Source organism: Chaetodon auriga, chromosome 2, assembly GCF_051107435.1.
Source record: "Chaetodon auriga isolate fChaAug3 chromosome 2, fChaAug3.hap1, whole genome shotgun sequence".
NCBI classification, from domain to species: Eukaryota; Metazoa; Chordata; class Actinopteri; order Chaetodontiformes; family Chaetodontidae; genus Chaetodon; species Chaetodon auriga.
The window spans coordinates 31,283,411-31,298,121 of record NC_135075.1 but is presented as its reverse complement, the minus strand read 5'-3'; the positions used below and the strand labels follow the sequence as shown (position 1 = coordinate 31,298,121).

Below are 14,711 nucleotides of genomic sequence, written 5' to 3'. Positions count from 1 at the left end.
CACACACACACACACTGACACACAAAGTACTTACATTGCCTTCTCAGCATTTCTGGCCTGCAGAAACACAGAAAGAAAGAAACACACACACACACACACACACACACACACACACAGATGTCAGTTTGAAAACATGAAAATCATAAATCATGTGAATCTGCTGATAATCAAAGAATCACTTCATACATGAAACGTCAAAGACACAGTTTGTTCTTTTTGTCTAATACTCGGGTCAAAGCGTGGACTACAAGGTCTGAGATAAAAGATTAAAAAAAGACTGGAGATCAGCTGAGGACAGGACTGTGTGTCTGACTGACTGAAGACATGACACAAAGTAAAGGTGAGGCTGAGTAAGACTACTGCACCCAGCTCACCCCGGGCTCCATTCAAACACCACATAATTTATGGTTTTCATCCACTGAAACATCTGCGTTTAAACAAACCACTAAGAAACGCCGAGCAAGATTTTGACCTTATATCTATTAGATCTCCACATAATGTGAATCTGGAACCTTGAAAACGATTATTCTGCTTGATGTTTAACTTCAAATGATCATGTGAATGGTTTGACGAGGACGGGGCAGCTGCAGCCCCGGCTCACAGCCAGCTCACACCAGACTCCATTTAAAAATCTGCCTTTTTTTTCCACGGACTGTGAGACTGAGCTCTGTGTCCGGCTTAATAGGATAAAATAAGATGAGATAAGATCATGAAGACAGTGAAGACTTTCTGTAAGAACAGCTCTGACTTCATATTATTCTTAGACTGGTACAGAATAGTTGCAACCAGCTCAACCCGACGACATTCAAAAATATGTTATTTTCTGTGTCTGAGCTCTGAACACTGAAGGCTAACGTGTTTCTATGAGGCTCTAGGCTGGACTGAAAGAACCCGTGAGCCTCCTGCTAAAGCTAACGGGCTAACCTGACACTTTAGCATGCTAACTGGCTGCGTAACGTTATCTGTATGAAATACTATGAGTCAGACTGAAGGTGTGTTGGTGTGCTCACCATCTCTGCGGCTGCTTATAACGTTTCAAGAAAAATCCACCGGTGAAGTGCACAAACTTCAGTTTGTAACGATCTCTACACGCCGACACAAACAGGAAGTATGCCACCGACTTCTTCTCCTGTTTCCGGTTTTGGGACGCCTCTATCCAGACATTACTGCCACCTACTGACGGACTGTGCTCAAGGGGTCGTTTTGTCTTTGTCAGCCGTCTCCGCTACAATAAAAAAAGTGTTAAAAATAAAAGAAATTACATTCAATTATGTAATTAAAACAACTGAAAAATACATGAGTAAAATCAAATCAAATATACAAATAAAATTAGAATTACTTTGTTTTTGACCCACATCAACACCCCAGCAGGCTGCATAAAGACTGACCTTTGTATTTGCTTATTATATCTCGCGAGATTCGTCAGCGCTGCTTTTTTGGTCGTTGGTGAAACTCGTGATCCGGGACACTGAATTTGTGACGTCACTGCTTAGCCCACACGTGACATTAAGTTGGAGAAACGACTAACACTGCTGGGCTGTGCAGCTAACTGGGCTAACAGCATCTAGCCTCCGCAGCAGTTAGCTGCTAACTGAAACAAGAAAAATTATGTGTCCTTCAGAAAACTCCTGTTTTGACCTTTTGTCTGTCCCACAGTTCCCATCAGTACAACTTAGTCTCCTGTGGTTGCATTCACGTCGATGTCTAAAAACACATTAACATTTCATACCTCATAAATATAGAAATGTGTAGTGTAGCCGCCTGTGCCTCGTTTCCTCCACCAAGATAAAGTAACCGTAAAAAAAACCAAACCAGCACAAACAAACGTGATTTATCTGTGAATGACCAAACCTTTCTCGCGTGTGTGTGTGTGTGTGTGTTGTGGAATAAATTGATCGGACAGGTGTGTCTCCGCTCCTCTTCCTCCCCCTCCATGTTTTTATTGTCAGGTGAAACGTACAGTCTGCAGTACAACCAAATTACATTTTTACAGTAGCTCTAAGTGATATATTGTACAAAAATAGCATTTGGATTTTATTGTGAAAACATTCTCATCTCTACAAACAAAATTGTTGTCTTTTATGTTTTATTATTATTATTAGTTTTTGCCTCCATCAGTGAGGTGCTCCAACAGCAACAAAATGCACCTTTAAAATAATTATTAATGCTCTTTTTGTTGTCTGCTATGGCCTGCTCTGATTGGCTCGTTCATTCCTTGTGTGGCGATGACGTGGCCAGACCTGCGAGGTGATTGGCTTTAGGTGACTGGCTTGCTGACGTCGGAGCCAATCTTGCTTCTTCCAGACAAACTGGGTTTTGTCCAGAAAAAGAAAAAGAAACGTGATCACCATGATGGAAGAAAGAAACTTCTGCCACTTATTTTCCTTCCATTAAAACCCCGCCCACTGTAGACATGAGGGGAGGGGCTTACTTTTTTCAATCACTCTAACCTGTCAGCCAATCAGCTGGGCAGAAAGATTTCTTACAGAGAGTGCTGTACATCATGACACCGCTACCAAACTAAAAACACAAATGTTGTTTCTTTTAGAAATGCAGCAGAAAGGTTTCTGTTTTGTAGCGTCCGCTCCTTCTGCATCCCTGCCTGCTCCCACTGGCTGCTGTGAGGCTGACTGACAGGCCTCTGGACCAATGAGAAGAAGAGGATCAAAGGGAATGCACAAAGAGAAAGAAAGAAGAGATAAATGAGGGTGGGGGGTTGTGCTGGCAGCTAGACCGTGTTCTCGTTCATGCACTCCTTGGCCACGTGACCCGACTTCCCACATTTATAGCAGGTCACCTCCGGCGCCTTTTGGCAGGAAACAGCAACATGGCCGATCTCTCCACACCTGCGGCAAAGACATGTACTGCTGACACTGGTTTCACTGGAGAACCAGTGAGTACAACACATACTGAAGAGGCTCCAGCTGAACCAAGAACTGAACCAGTCTGCTTTAGTTCTATCCACTGCAGTTAGCTTACCTGTGCCATTAGCTTACAGGTAGCATTAGTTTACAGGTAGCATTAGCTTACAGGTTGTATCAGTTTACCTGTAGCATTAGTTCACAGATAGCATTAGCTTACAGGTAGCATTAGTTTACCTGTAGCATTAGTTTACAGATAGCATTAGCTTACAGGTAGCATAAGCTTGCCTGCAGCTGTTGGTTTACCTGTAGCATTTGACCTTCTCGCAGCATGTCTGGATGTGTCCGAAGCTGCCGCAGGAGTAGCACTTCTGCTCGGGGGCTTGTCTGCAGTCCCGGGCCATGTGTCCAGCCTTCCCACAGTTGTAGCACAGCGGCTCTCGCAGTTCTCGCTCCTTCTTCGGTTCCTCGCACTCCCTGGAGATGTGACCTCCTCTGCCACAGTTATAACAGGCTGCAGGGACAACATGCAGCTTCATACATAAACATCACAGCTAATCAAATATTTACCAAGAGCTCTCAGATTACACTCAGACCTGGCCTCACACCCCCTCCAGTCCAGGACTGAGCCTGAGACCAGGATTACCGGAATCCACAACTACAGCAGGATTATCTCTGACAGTTCAGGGTTATCCAGGAAATCTCATTGTCCTGCTGTTCTGAACCTGTTTATCCCAGGTTAGTTAAAATTTAGTCCTGGGTTGGGAAAGTCTGAGTCTTGGGTTAACAGTCCTAAACAGGTAAAGTCTCAGTCCTGGTTTCTTAAGTCTCAGTTCTGGGTTAGTAAAGTCTTAGTCCTGTGTTTCTTAAGTCTTAATCCTGGGTTAGTTAAGACTTAGTCCTGGTTTCTTAAGTCTTAGTTCTGGGTTAGTTAAGTCTTAGTCCTGTGTTAGTTAAGACTTAGTCCTGGTTTCTTAAGTCTTAGTCCTGGGTTAGTTAAGATTTAGTCCTGTGTTTCTTAAGTCTTAGTCCTGGTTTCTTAAGTCTTAGTCCTGTGTTAGTTAAGACTTAGTCCTGGTTTCTTAAGTCTTAGTCCTGGGTTAGTTAAGACTTAGTCCTGGGTTAGTTAAGTCTCAGTCCTGGGTTAGTTAAGACTTAGTCCTGGTTTCTTAAGTCTTAGTCCTGTGTTAGTTAAGACTTAGTCCTGTGTTTCTTAAGTCTTAGTCCTGTGTTAGTTAAGACTTAGTCCTGGTTTCTTAAGTCTTAGTCCTGTGTTAGTTAAGACTTAGTCCTGGTTTCTTAAGTCTTAGTCCTGGTTAGTCGTGGTGAGCACTTGTCAAGCCATAAAGGATCCTTTAAAATGTTGATTTTCCGAATCAGCATTTGTCTCCGTCTCTCTGTCTGTCTCTCTCTCTGTGTCTCTGTCTCTGTCTGTCTGTCTGTGTCTGTGTCTCTGTGTGTGTCCTTACCATCCTCAGTCTTCGGACAGTCTCTGATGACGTGTCCTGGCTCTCCACAGCGATAACAGAACAGATCTGAAACAGGCAGGTTGAGACAGTTTATCAGACTGTGATTGATCCGGTGAGTCGATCAGGCTGATCAATAGAGTCTGAAACCATCAATTCACTGAGAAACAAACAAACTAGTCAACATTCATCTGCTGAAGGAGGCACAAACTAAGTACTCTTAATACTGCGCTGAAGTACTTTATGAGGTACTTGTACTTTATAGAGTAGCTGCTTAGTGTTGATCTGACAGTTATCGTCATCGTATGATGTCAAACTCTGCGTTGGCATCCCCTTTACCTCGGCCGCGGCCTTTCCCTCGCCCTCGACCGGCGCTCGGGTAACTCTTCACCCAGTGACCGCTGCGGCCACCACTGAAACGGTCATTACTGCTCATCACCACGGCGACGGCTGCAGACAGACAGACGGACGGACGGACAGACAGACAGTGTGTAAATGAGTCCTCTGTATGTTGATGGTAGAGTCCAACATCAACCCCAGTTTCCCAACAATCCCACAATGCAATGCTACACGTGTTCCAGACGCGTGAACGTGTGACTCTGCAGCTGTCACGACAGCATGATGAGAGACAGTCCGAAGGAATGAGCCGACACGTCAGTCATCAGCAGTTGACTCCTACGGCACTCAAACGCACCACGCTGTGACTTCAGCACACTCTGCGTCTTTAAACGTCTCGCCAGTCTTTTCTTTTACGTTCAGGTTTTTCTCCCACCACAGCTCAGAGGGACACACTGGACTTTTTACTCCATTACATCTGTCTCACAGCTTTAGTTACTCTTCAGATTCATTCCTGTCCAGTGAAAAGCTCGTATCTCCAGATGTGAGTTCCTTCATGTCTTCCTCAGCTCAATGAACTCTTTAAAAAGCCTCTTGAATCAGCTGAAAATCTTCTAGAATCTGATGCATTGATGTAGATTAAAGCACCAACAAGGTATAAAGGAGTTCAATGTGTACTTTAACTTTTCTTACTTTAAGTACAATTTATTTTTACTTCAGTCAGGTTTTGAATGCAGGACCGAGTCAAGTATTTTCAGCATGGTATTGGTACTTTTATTGTAGTAAAGGATCTGAATACTTCTTCCACCACTACACCCAAAACCTTAAGCCTCTGCCCAGCATCACGCCACTTAGCCCCGCCCACCAAACCCACCACTTCGGTCAGCAGAGGGACACCCAGGAGACCTCACTGAAGAGGTGTCCTCGTGTCCCTCATGAGGGGACAGAGTCAGACCTGAATCCAGCTCCAGTCTGAAGTTTACAGTGTCAGACTGGGCCGTGGTTGTGATACCTGTTCATACTCTCCACCGCCCTCCATTAGAACAACCTGTTCCTCTTCCCTGAAGGAGGCGGCACGTGATTGGTCCATATAGTGCACAAGCGTCAAATGACGCGCTCCGCCTGACGAAGAACACCTGGCGAACAAAGACGTGCTGAGACCAACATGTCTGACTGGAGTTTCAGGTTTTGTTGCGCCGACTCAAAGAAAGCCAGGCTGTGTCACAGCTGCTTCACAGTCTCACCTGTCCGTGACTGCAGCTCAGGCACTCCAGGTGATCCTCAGGTGGAGGACTCGTTCACACACTATTCACTCGGACATGTGAATCCATGTTGTTGGACTCGAGGCCAGCAGGACTGAACACACTCACCTGAAATAAATCAATCTGCACCTGTATTACTGTTTCAACCGCGTGCGCTCAGGTGTAGCGCGAGTCTGCTGAAAGCAGCTGAGACAAACTTCTAATGTGGGACCACAGAGAACCGGACTCGATCATAATCCCGGTCCAGATCGTTACGGTCACTTCTGGTTTTCGGGTGTATTTTGTTTCTGCTTCTGGCTGCCTGACACCGCTTACAGACTGATCTACGCGGCAGTCGCTCCGGGATGAACTCCGCTTCAGGCGGGCGGACAGGGTCCGTCCTCCGCCTCGGCTCTGCTGGTTTCCCGCTGTGTGTGTGTGTGTGTGTGTGAGGAGAGGCGGCCTGTCAGAAGGCCCGCCGCTCTAGTGTTGTCAGCTAGCATGCTAACATGTTAGCATATGTTCCACAGCGGAATAAACGGCGGGAGATTATCCGCTCCGCAGTGCTTTCTCTCCGCCTGAATCACCGGGACGGAGCGGCACCGACCTGCGGTGACGGCGGACCTGCTGCAGGGAGAAAAGAGCGGATTGACTTGCCGGAGATCAAAAACTCACCTCAGCGCCCGAAAGTGTGTTTGCTCTCTGTCGTCTGCGCCACACGCGGTCTGCACACGGCACCCCACACACACACACACACACACACACACACACACACACACACAGACACACACACACACACACAGACACGCCCACCCACACACAAACACACACACACACACACACACACACACACAGACACACACACACACAGACACGCCCACCCACACACACACACACACACACACACACACACAAACACACACACACACACACAGACACGCCCACACACACACACACACACACACACACACACACACAAACACACACACACACAGACACGCCCACACACCCACACACACACACACACACACACACTCAGTCACTCAGTGATCCGTGTGCACACACATCCTGTACAGCAGCAGTTAAAAACTAACGCTGGTGTCTCAGTTGTGAATTTAACATTCATTCATTCATGAGAGGACACCCTGATGACGTCAGGACACCCTGATGACATCATGTAGCTGACTTATTATCATGTCCCCAGGAAGTGCGGCGGGCTGTAGTTTATTACCGAGCAGCTTCTCTCGTGGAATCCACTTCTTTAAATTTCACTCCCTTATTTTTAGGAGCTGTTTTCAGATGTACCCAGAATCATCCACACTGCTTATAAGACTTCTTGTTGTATGAACTGTATGAATTAAATTGAATTTATGAACATGTTACTCAGTGAACGCACCACACTTTGTGGGCAGATGCCCCCCCACCACCACCACCACCCCGCTCTGGCATCGTAGTGTTTGTATGAGTGGAGTTTTAAATAAAGTTAGTTTTTAGAGAGTGGAGACTTGTTGTGTTCTTGGGTTTGGTGAAGTCACACCTGTGAGCTGGTTTTCTGTCCTGAAACTCTACGTTCTTCAACAGCCACTTTTCATCTTCCAGTATTCCAGTTTGGTGGTTTCTCTTCGTCTGCTAAATTACAACTAAACCAACACAGTTAGCGGGGGGGGGTGTTAACAGCCAGCAACAGGAGTTTATGGATCACTGATTACCAACTGAGATATGAAAACTGTCAAAGGTCACAGGCAGAAACAGACAAGGACTGACGGAGCATACGAACAACCTGCAGCAGCACAGCCACCTGAAAAGGTGGTGAAAAGAACCAATCTGCTTCAGAGCCACAAACCTTCAACTGCGGTTAGGACGAAGGGTTAACCTCCAACTGAACCGCTCCACGAACACACGGTGAGTTCAGCTTCACTTATTGTCCGTCCAGCTTTTCGACACATGACACATGGATGAAAACGACCACGAGTACAGTTATCAGAATCAGAATCAGAATCAGAAAAGCTTTATTGCCAAGTACGCTTTTACACATACGAGGATTTTTTTCTGGTGAAATTGGTGCATGACACATCTACTAAAATAAGAGCATGAAATATAACAATTTAAATATATATACACAAGTCTGTTTATGTTGTTGCTATTTACCGGAAACACAGTCTGTTTTCCAGAAAGAAGTCCAAGTTTAGCGTTAATGTAACGCATAGAGTTGTATTTATATCAATAAATCTGAACATTATGCTGTGGAACACCAGCCATCACCAAAGGTTTGTCTTATGTGACTCTTCACAATCTAGACTGTTATGAGACATTTAGCTCAGCTGATCACTGTTGATGCTTCTCTTGATTCCCCTCAGGCTTCGTTCTGCTGGTTCTCCAGCTGGTTCCCCTGCAGGTTCTTATGCTGAGCAGCCATGCAGGGGAAAACAGGAACTTTAAATATACATTGCAGGTTTAAGCTCCAACAATTGCGCTCCCTCTCCTCCCCTGCACCTCCCCCTGAGCTCTCCAGACTCGATTACCCAGCAGGCAGTGGGAGCAGGAAGCACAGGATGGGGCAGGAGGCGGGACAGATGAGCTCGGCACAGATCAACTGTATCTTAAAGGTGAGAAAATCCATCATTCAAGGTGTCAAATCGACCAGTCCAACTGATGTCTGTCTGTCTGTCTGCTGTTGCCAGGCCAATGAATACAGTCACACCTTCCCCAGAGGAGCCGCTTCCCATGGTGTCCTGGGTTTCCATAGTAACATGTTGCCATCCAACCACCCTGGTGAGGACCGTCGGAGCAGCGCCACGTGCCTGGCGGGCTCTGGTGGTGTGCAGTTTGGTGTGTTTGATGGCCATGCAGGGCCGGCGTGCGCTCACGCCGTCAGCCAGAGGCTCTTCTACTACATCGCCGTAGCAATGCTGCCGCGGAGAACACTGGCAGAGCTTGAACGGGCAGTGGAGGAGGAACGGGCCGTACCGCCGCTGCTGGAGTGGCATAAACACCCCCAAGACCACAGCTGCCCTGACGGAGGAGCGTCCTCCTTCAACAGTCTCCGAAACTACTGGCAGGAGAGGCTGGAGGACGAAGATGACGAGGAGGAGGAGGGGGTAAACAGGCGTCTACACATGTTGGAGAATCCATAGAATCCTTAGATCCATAGAAAACCCATCTGAACGCAATGCAGGCATATATTAATTTTCACAAAAGACACCAGGTCCGGGGCTCCTATAGCTCAGCTGGTAGAGTGTGTGCCCCACGCATCGAGGCTGCTGTCAGTCCTCCGCGGCAGCTGCAGGTTTGACTCCCACCTGTGGCTCATTTGCTGCATGTCGTCCCCTCTCTCTGCCCTCTTTTCTGGCATACTTTCAGCTGTCTTTATACTAAAGGCTGGAAGTTTACAAGTTGTTAGTCAATGGAGGCTTGACCAAAAGTTCATTAGCATGTTACATTACAGCATATATCAACATATTGTGGTTTTGAATGGAAAAAAAAATAGTAAATAAGAGAGCACCTCATAAAGTGACTCACCAGCTCCGAGCGCACACAGCTCTATGACGCTAGGTGGTGCAACGCCAAAACAACACCCAAGGGGAACAAAGGGCATACAATTGAAAATCACCATAGCGACCTTTCTTTTCCTTTTTTACAGGAGGAAAAATCATTTTGGGGAAGTTCACAACACAAAAGAAAGATTTTAGGAAAAATAAATAAACAAAACTTAATAAGAAAATTTGACTTGGCTACACCATCATGTCATTATTTGTCTCCTCTCTGAATGGTTGCAGGACAGCAGCAGGGTGACATCAGCGCTGGTCAACGCTTTCCGTCGCCTTGACTACGACCTTTCTGTGGAGGCCCAAGTCCACCTGTCTGTGTCCTCGCCCAGGTGTTCATTCTGTAGTCACATTCTTTCTTCCGACTCCGGACAGTTTCAAACAAATCAAACAAAGTTAAAGCAACAGTTTCATTGATTTACAAGATAGAAGACAGGTTTGGATTCTGAAGCCTGTCCCGCACTGCCGACCAGGTCAGCTGATGGTCCCATCACCTCTCTGTCCCGGCAAAATGAAACATCCTGCTGCTGCAGTTTGTCCTCGTTCCTGTAAGCAAGAAAATCCTTAAGAGAAGATAAAATATATAGCACATACAGTGAAGGAAAGACTACATGTTTTTAAAAATATAAACCTTACTGAGAAACATAATGAAATTTTAAACTTACTCTTCAACACTCCCAACAACAATCTTCAGTCTCTGGAGCAAGGGTTAGGGTTAACCCTGACCCCACACAGATAAACAGAGTAGGTTGTAGCTTAACATAGAGAACATTGTTAGTAATCTGACAGAATCAATATGGCAAGTTTTGCCAATGTATTCAATTATAATTACAATTACAATTTGTCATTTGGCAGACGCTTTTATCCAAAGCAACGTACATATGAGATTTTCATACATCACAAGCAAGGTTCTAGACGGGAGAGAACAACAAGAGAAAGTGCCCTAACGGAACTTTCTGGTCCAACTTGACATAGGTGCTACGAGACATAGCACCTAGCACCTGATACATAGAGTGAACAGAGTTTTGTTTTGTTTTGTTATTTTAAGGAAGAAGGTGTTCAGTGAAGAGCTTGGTCTTCAGTCTTTTTCTAAAGATTGAGAGCGACTCTGCAGAACGAATGGAGTTTGGTAACTCATTCCACCACCAGGTAACCACGGAAGAAAAGAGTCTAACTAGAGACTTAGGGCCTTTTTGAGCTGGAAACACCAGGCGCCGAGGGAGGGAGTGTAGATCTGAATGAGGGAGTTCAGGTAGGTCGGAGTGGTTTTGGTGGTAATTTTGTAGGCAAGCATCAAGGACTGATACTTGATGCGAGCAGCAACTGGGAGCCAGTGGAGGGACATGAACAGTGGAGTGACATGCATTCATTTGGGCTGGTTAAAGACCAGGCGAACTGACGCATTCTGGATCATCTGCAAGGTTTTTAGCGAGCATGCTAGGAGGGAGATATTACAATAATAATAAAAAATGGCTCAGGCTGGAAAACCAGACTGTGAAGATGTTGCTCACAGACTGTTTCTCTTCTGATTGTTCTCTGTAGATGAATAATTGAAAACCACCCTCATGTATCATCTGTGTTCTCACCGTATTGAAATAGTGGTTTGGTGGCACAGCTGCTGTCCTGTTCACACTGGAAGCGATGGAAGTGGCAGCAGCAGCCACTCGCTGTCAGAAAGCACCTTAACACTGTTGAGGCTGGGATGGCAGATGAACATCTGTGGCATGTCTGAATTTTGTAAAGAGCCTGCAGTTAATGTTCACCTTTTTATTAACCCTAACCACCATCTTTACCCAACATTAACCAGGCTATAGTTAAAGTGAACACAGATTATACAAAGCGAACGTTTTAAAAAAGGTTCTCACTGAATGTATCAGGGCTGACGTTCTTGTTCGGCAGGAAGGTTGGAGGATCTTCATCCTGACAGTCATGTGACATAACCTGTATGTGACTACAGGAGAAATCCATCTACCACAGTTCAGCCAAGAAACACAAGAGAGACTTTGGTCCTAAACAAGTTGTAACCTTGAAAGATCTCCACTTGATGTGATTTTCACTTGATCTGCTCGATCTTACTGCTTGATCCATTGGCTTCTCATCTCAGAGTTTTCATTGGAACCCTCTCTCTCTCTCTCTGTCCACAGGAGGGTGCCTCTCCCTGGGGAGGCATTCTCTCTGTCATCACCCCTCCGGGTGGCACTGTCCGGCTGCACAGCCTGTGTCACACACATCTCCAACGGGGTCCTTCATGTGGCAAACCTGGGTGACAGTCGGGCCCTCCTGGGTGTCCAGGAGCCGGATGGGTGCTGGTCAGTGGTCAGTCTCTCCAACGACCATAACGCACAAAACCCAGATGAGTTGCAAAGGATTCTGGGGGAACACCCGCCTTTGGAGCATAGAACAGTGGTCCGCCATGACCGTCTGCTGGGTCAGCTGCTGCCCTTCAGGGCATTTGGCGATGTACGCTTCAAATGGAGTGCAGAGATGCTGAGTCGAGTCTACGAAGCAAGACCAGACATCCTGTCTGCAGTCAGTGAGGTGGTCCGGACACTGCCACCACACTACCTGACCCCACCCTACCTGAGTGCTCAGCCAGAGGTCACCCAACACCGCATCAGACCTGCTGACAAGTTCCTTGTCCTGGCCACTGACGGACTCTGGGAGCTGATGCACCGACAGACGGTCGTACAGCTAGTGGGGGAACAACTGACAGGTTAGAGAACTAAGATTCTCACTACTTATCCAGTAAACTGACTGCTGCGCTGAACCCAAAATGGACTGCACACACTGAAATTAGAACATACGAATCATAGGCCAGCAAGAGTAAATAGATGTTGAATCTGGATATGTTTATGTAAGAGCAGTTCAGACTTCCAGTGGAAGGGGGGGGGGGGGGGGGGGGGCAATAAGAAAAGCTTTACCTGTTCTGGATTGTATTCTGGTAAAGGTAAACGAAGTGGTAATAATGGTGGCAACAACAACAATAAGAATTGCAGCAGAGGGTCTGAGCAGGTCCAGCAGATCCTCAGACTCAGATAGTGACTGGGGGAGAAAAGAGAGAAAAGGTTTAAGGTTTAAGTCTTTAAGAGACATTTAACTATTAATTTAGATTAATTTATTACATGATATATATGTAGTATATATATAGCATACTCTGTGTGTGTGTGTGTGTGTGTGTGTGTGTGTGTGTATATATATAATGGAGTATAGGATAGTATATGCATATGTGATATATTTTGCTCCAAGGCCAGCCTGAGCCAGCCCTAACAGTAAGCTTTATCACAGAGGGAAGGTTTAAGGTGACTCTTACATATTGTTTGCTGTCTGTATGACCTGATTTGGTGGGAAATGAAGTTGGTCACCAGGAGTTAATGAAGCTGTCGATGCTAGTCTAGTCGAATCAGTTCAATTGTAAATGATGAATTCAGTTGAACTGTCAGTGTGAGTGTAAACAGTGGAAGCGGTTTGTTGCTGTACAGGCCTTCAGCAGCAGAGACCCATAACTCCTGGCGTGGGCGTGACATTGGGCAGCCTGCAGCGTCTCCTGCTGGAGAGAAGGGGGCGGGTTCTGTCAGTGCTGGAGGACCACAACGCTGCAACCCACCTGCTTCGCCACGCCCTCGGGGATGATGGGTACGGAGCGGTGGCACCAAACCGTCTGGCCAAGATGCTGAGCCTGCCGGCAGAGCTGGCCAGGCGGTACCGCGATGACATCACCATCACCGTCATCCACCTGAACGAGCCCGACCTGTAGTCAGAACACCTGCAGGAGTTTACCTGCTCAGTTGACAGATACATAACCTGTTTATACGCTAAACTTTGTCACATGCTCGTGCCTCCTCTCCTGTTTCTTTTTGTCTTTTGATTTTAAATAAAAACACACTTTTGTTTCAGATGTCGTCGTCTTTTTTTGCTCCAAATTAAGATTGCGTTTGGGCCACCCACTGATATCAGTGAAGGCAGCCAAAATAACAGAAACACCTCACCGTGACATAATGCTGTTAAAATTCAGTCGGTGAAAGAAGCTCTGACCTGCATGAAGGACATTACAACAAATAAAATGAAAGCATGAGCTGATGTGAATCAGAAGGAGACAAAAATTTTAGAGATTCTTTCGAGTTGAAAGAAGCACGACTGAACAACACCAATGAGATCTGGATGAAAAGTCATGTCCAGATTTCCGGAGGGGAACAGTGACGGATCCTCCTGCACCCACCTTTGTTTTCTTCACAGTTTGATCTTAAGAGCTCATTCAGGTTTTACTGACCGGTTGGCCTTAATGTGTGTTACCTTCATATTGACATACAGCAGCAAACAGAAATGACGACACAGATTTTGTTTCATGCATTGTACTCATTGGTGGATTAGTGTTGTGGGCAGTACATCAGTTTCTATTTTTGGGTCAAACATCAAGTTATCGTCTGTACAATCTCACTTAGTCTTCAGGTCTCTGTGCAGTGGACCATCATATCTCGCAGTCCAAAAACTTGTCCAGTCAGTCAGTGGAGAGTCTGACCACATGACAGCTTACTGTGCCTCTACTGGCTCTGCACCGATGACTGTGTGTGTGTGTGTGTGTGTGAGTTAGAGGCCAGAGTGTCACTGGTTGTCAATCACCATCAGTGCTGACTGAAGACAGACGTATCAATTCAATATTATTTGTAAAGCACCAAACCACAGCAGAAGTTGTCTCAGGACACTTTTCATATAGAGCTGAACTGAGTCAAAGGATGTGGTGAAGGACATGATGCTGCCGTGTCGTCCTCAGACTGTCTGTCTTCCTCAGCATCCCTCTGAAGAAATGGAGCTGTGGGGGACAAGGTGTCCTCACCTACTGCCACGTTCCTGCTTGACAGCTTCAGAGACAGTGAGACAAACGCTGCATCTGTCTTCAGATTTCTACCTTCAAGTCCATAAATGTTTCATGACTGACGTGAGCAGGTGTGACGTTGACTCCTCCTCTTCATTATGAACCATTTTTCATTGTCAAAATAACACAGTTGAAGCTTTGTGTCCGTCTCATTGGTGCTGATGGACAGTAGGTCAAGGACGTTCCAGCCTTCTCTGACTGTGAGACTTTGAAAATGTTCTGCTGTTCACTGAGAGGCGAATTCAGCCATAGTCTAGACCCGAAATCTGCAAACACACACCTGCCCACAGGTGAGTGAACCCATCATAGCCCAGTATTCTCAGTGAGCATGCTACCTGTACACATGTAACACGGACACTTCCTGTCAGCAGAAGAAGACACAGCAGCAAGAG

At 46.2% G+C, this 14,711-nt stretch overlaps 3 protein-coding genes across 3 annotated transcripts in view; 1 reads left to right on the top strand and 2 right to left on the bottom strand.

Annotated features, from left to right (window-relative positions):
* Positions 1 to 1,132, bottom strand: part of isy1 (ISY1 spliceosome associated protein) — an 8,809-nt gene extending 7,677 nt beyond the window's left edge. The window contains exons 1-2 of the mRNA XM_076746775.1: positions 1,011 to 1,132; positions 35 to 57 (exon numbers count right to left, since the gene is read on the bottom strand). Coding sequence (XP_076602890.1) covers positions 35 to 57; positions 1,011 to 1,013 — 26 coding nt within the window. The 5' untranslated portion in view covers positions 1,014 to 1,132. The remainder of the gene's footprint in view (positions 1 to 34; positions 58 to 1,010) is intronic.
* Positions 1,133 to 1,906: 774 nt separating this feature from the next.
* Positions 1,907 to 6,805, bottom strand: cnbpb (CCHC-type zinc finger, nucleic acid binding protein b). The gene is made up of 5 exons (XM_076746788.1): positions 6,580 to 6,805; positions 4,667 to 4,777; positions 4,331 to 4,396; positions 3,168 to 3,375; positions 1,907 to 2,846 (listed from the first exon to the last, which is right to left on the bottom strand). Exons 2-5 carry the CDS (start codon positions 4,761 to 4,763, stop codon positions 2,729 to 2,731), a joined length of 489 nt encoding a protein of 162 aa, XP_076602903.1. The 5' UTR covers positions 4,764 to 4,777; positions 6,580 to 6,805; the 3' UTR covers positions 1,907 to 2,728.
* Positions 6,806 to 8,456: 1,651 nt separating this feature from the next.
* On the top strand, positions 8,457 to 13,203 carry LOC143330613 (pyruvate dehydrogenase [acetyl-transferring]-phosphatase 1, mitochondrial-like). The gene is made up of 5 exons (XM_076747313.1): positions 8,457 to 8,510; positions 8,586 to 9,002; positions 9,681 to 9,767; positions 11,616 to 12,162; positions 12,929 to 13,203. The coding sequence occupies exons 1-5, from the start codon at positions 8,457 to 8,459 to the stop codon at positions 13,201 to 13,203; spliced, it is 1,380 nt and encodes a 459-aa protein (XP_076603428.1).
* Positions 13,204 to 14,711: the final 1,508 nt, after the last annotated feature.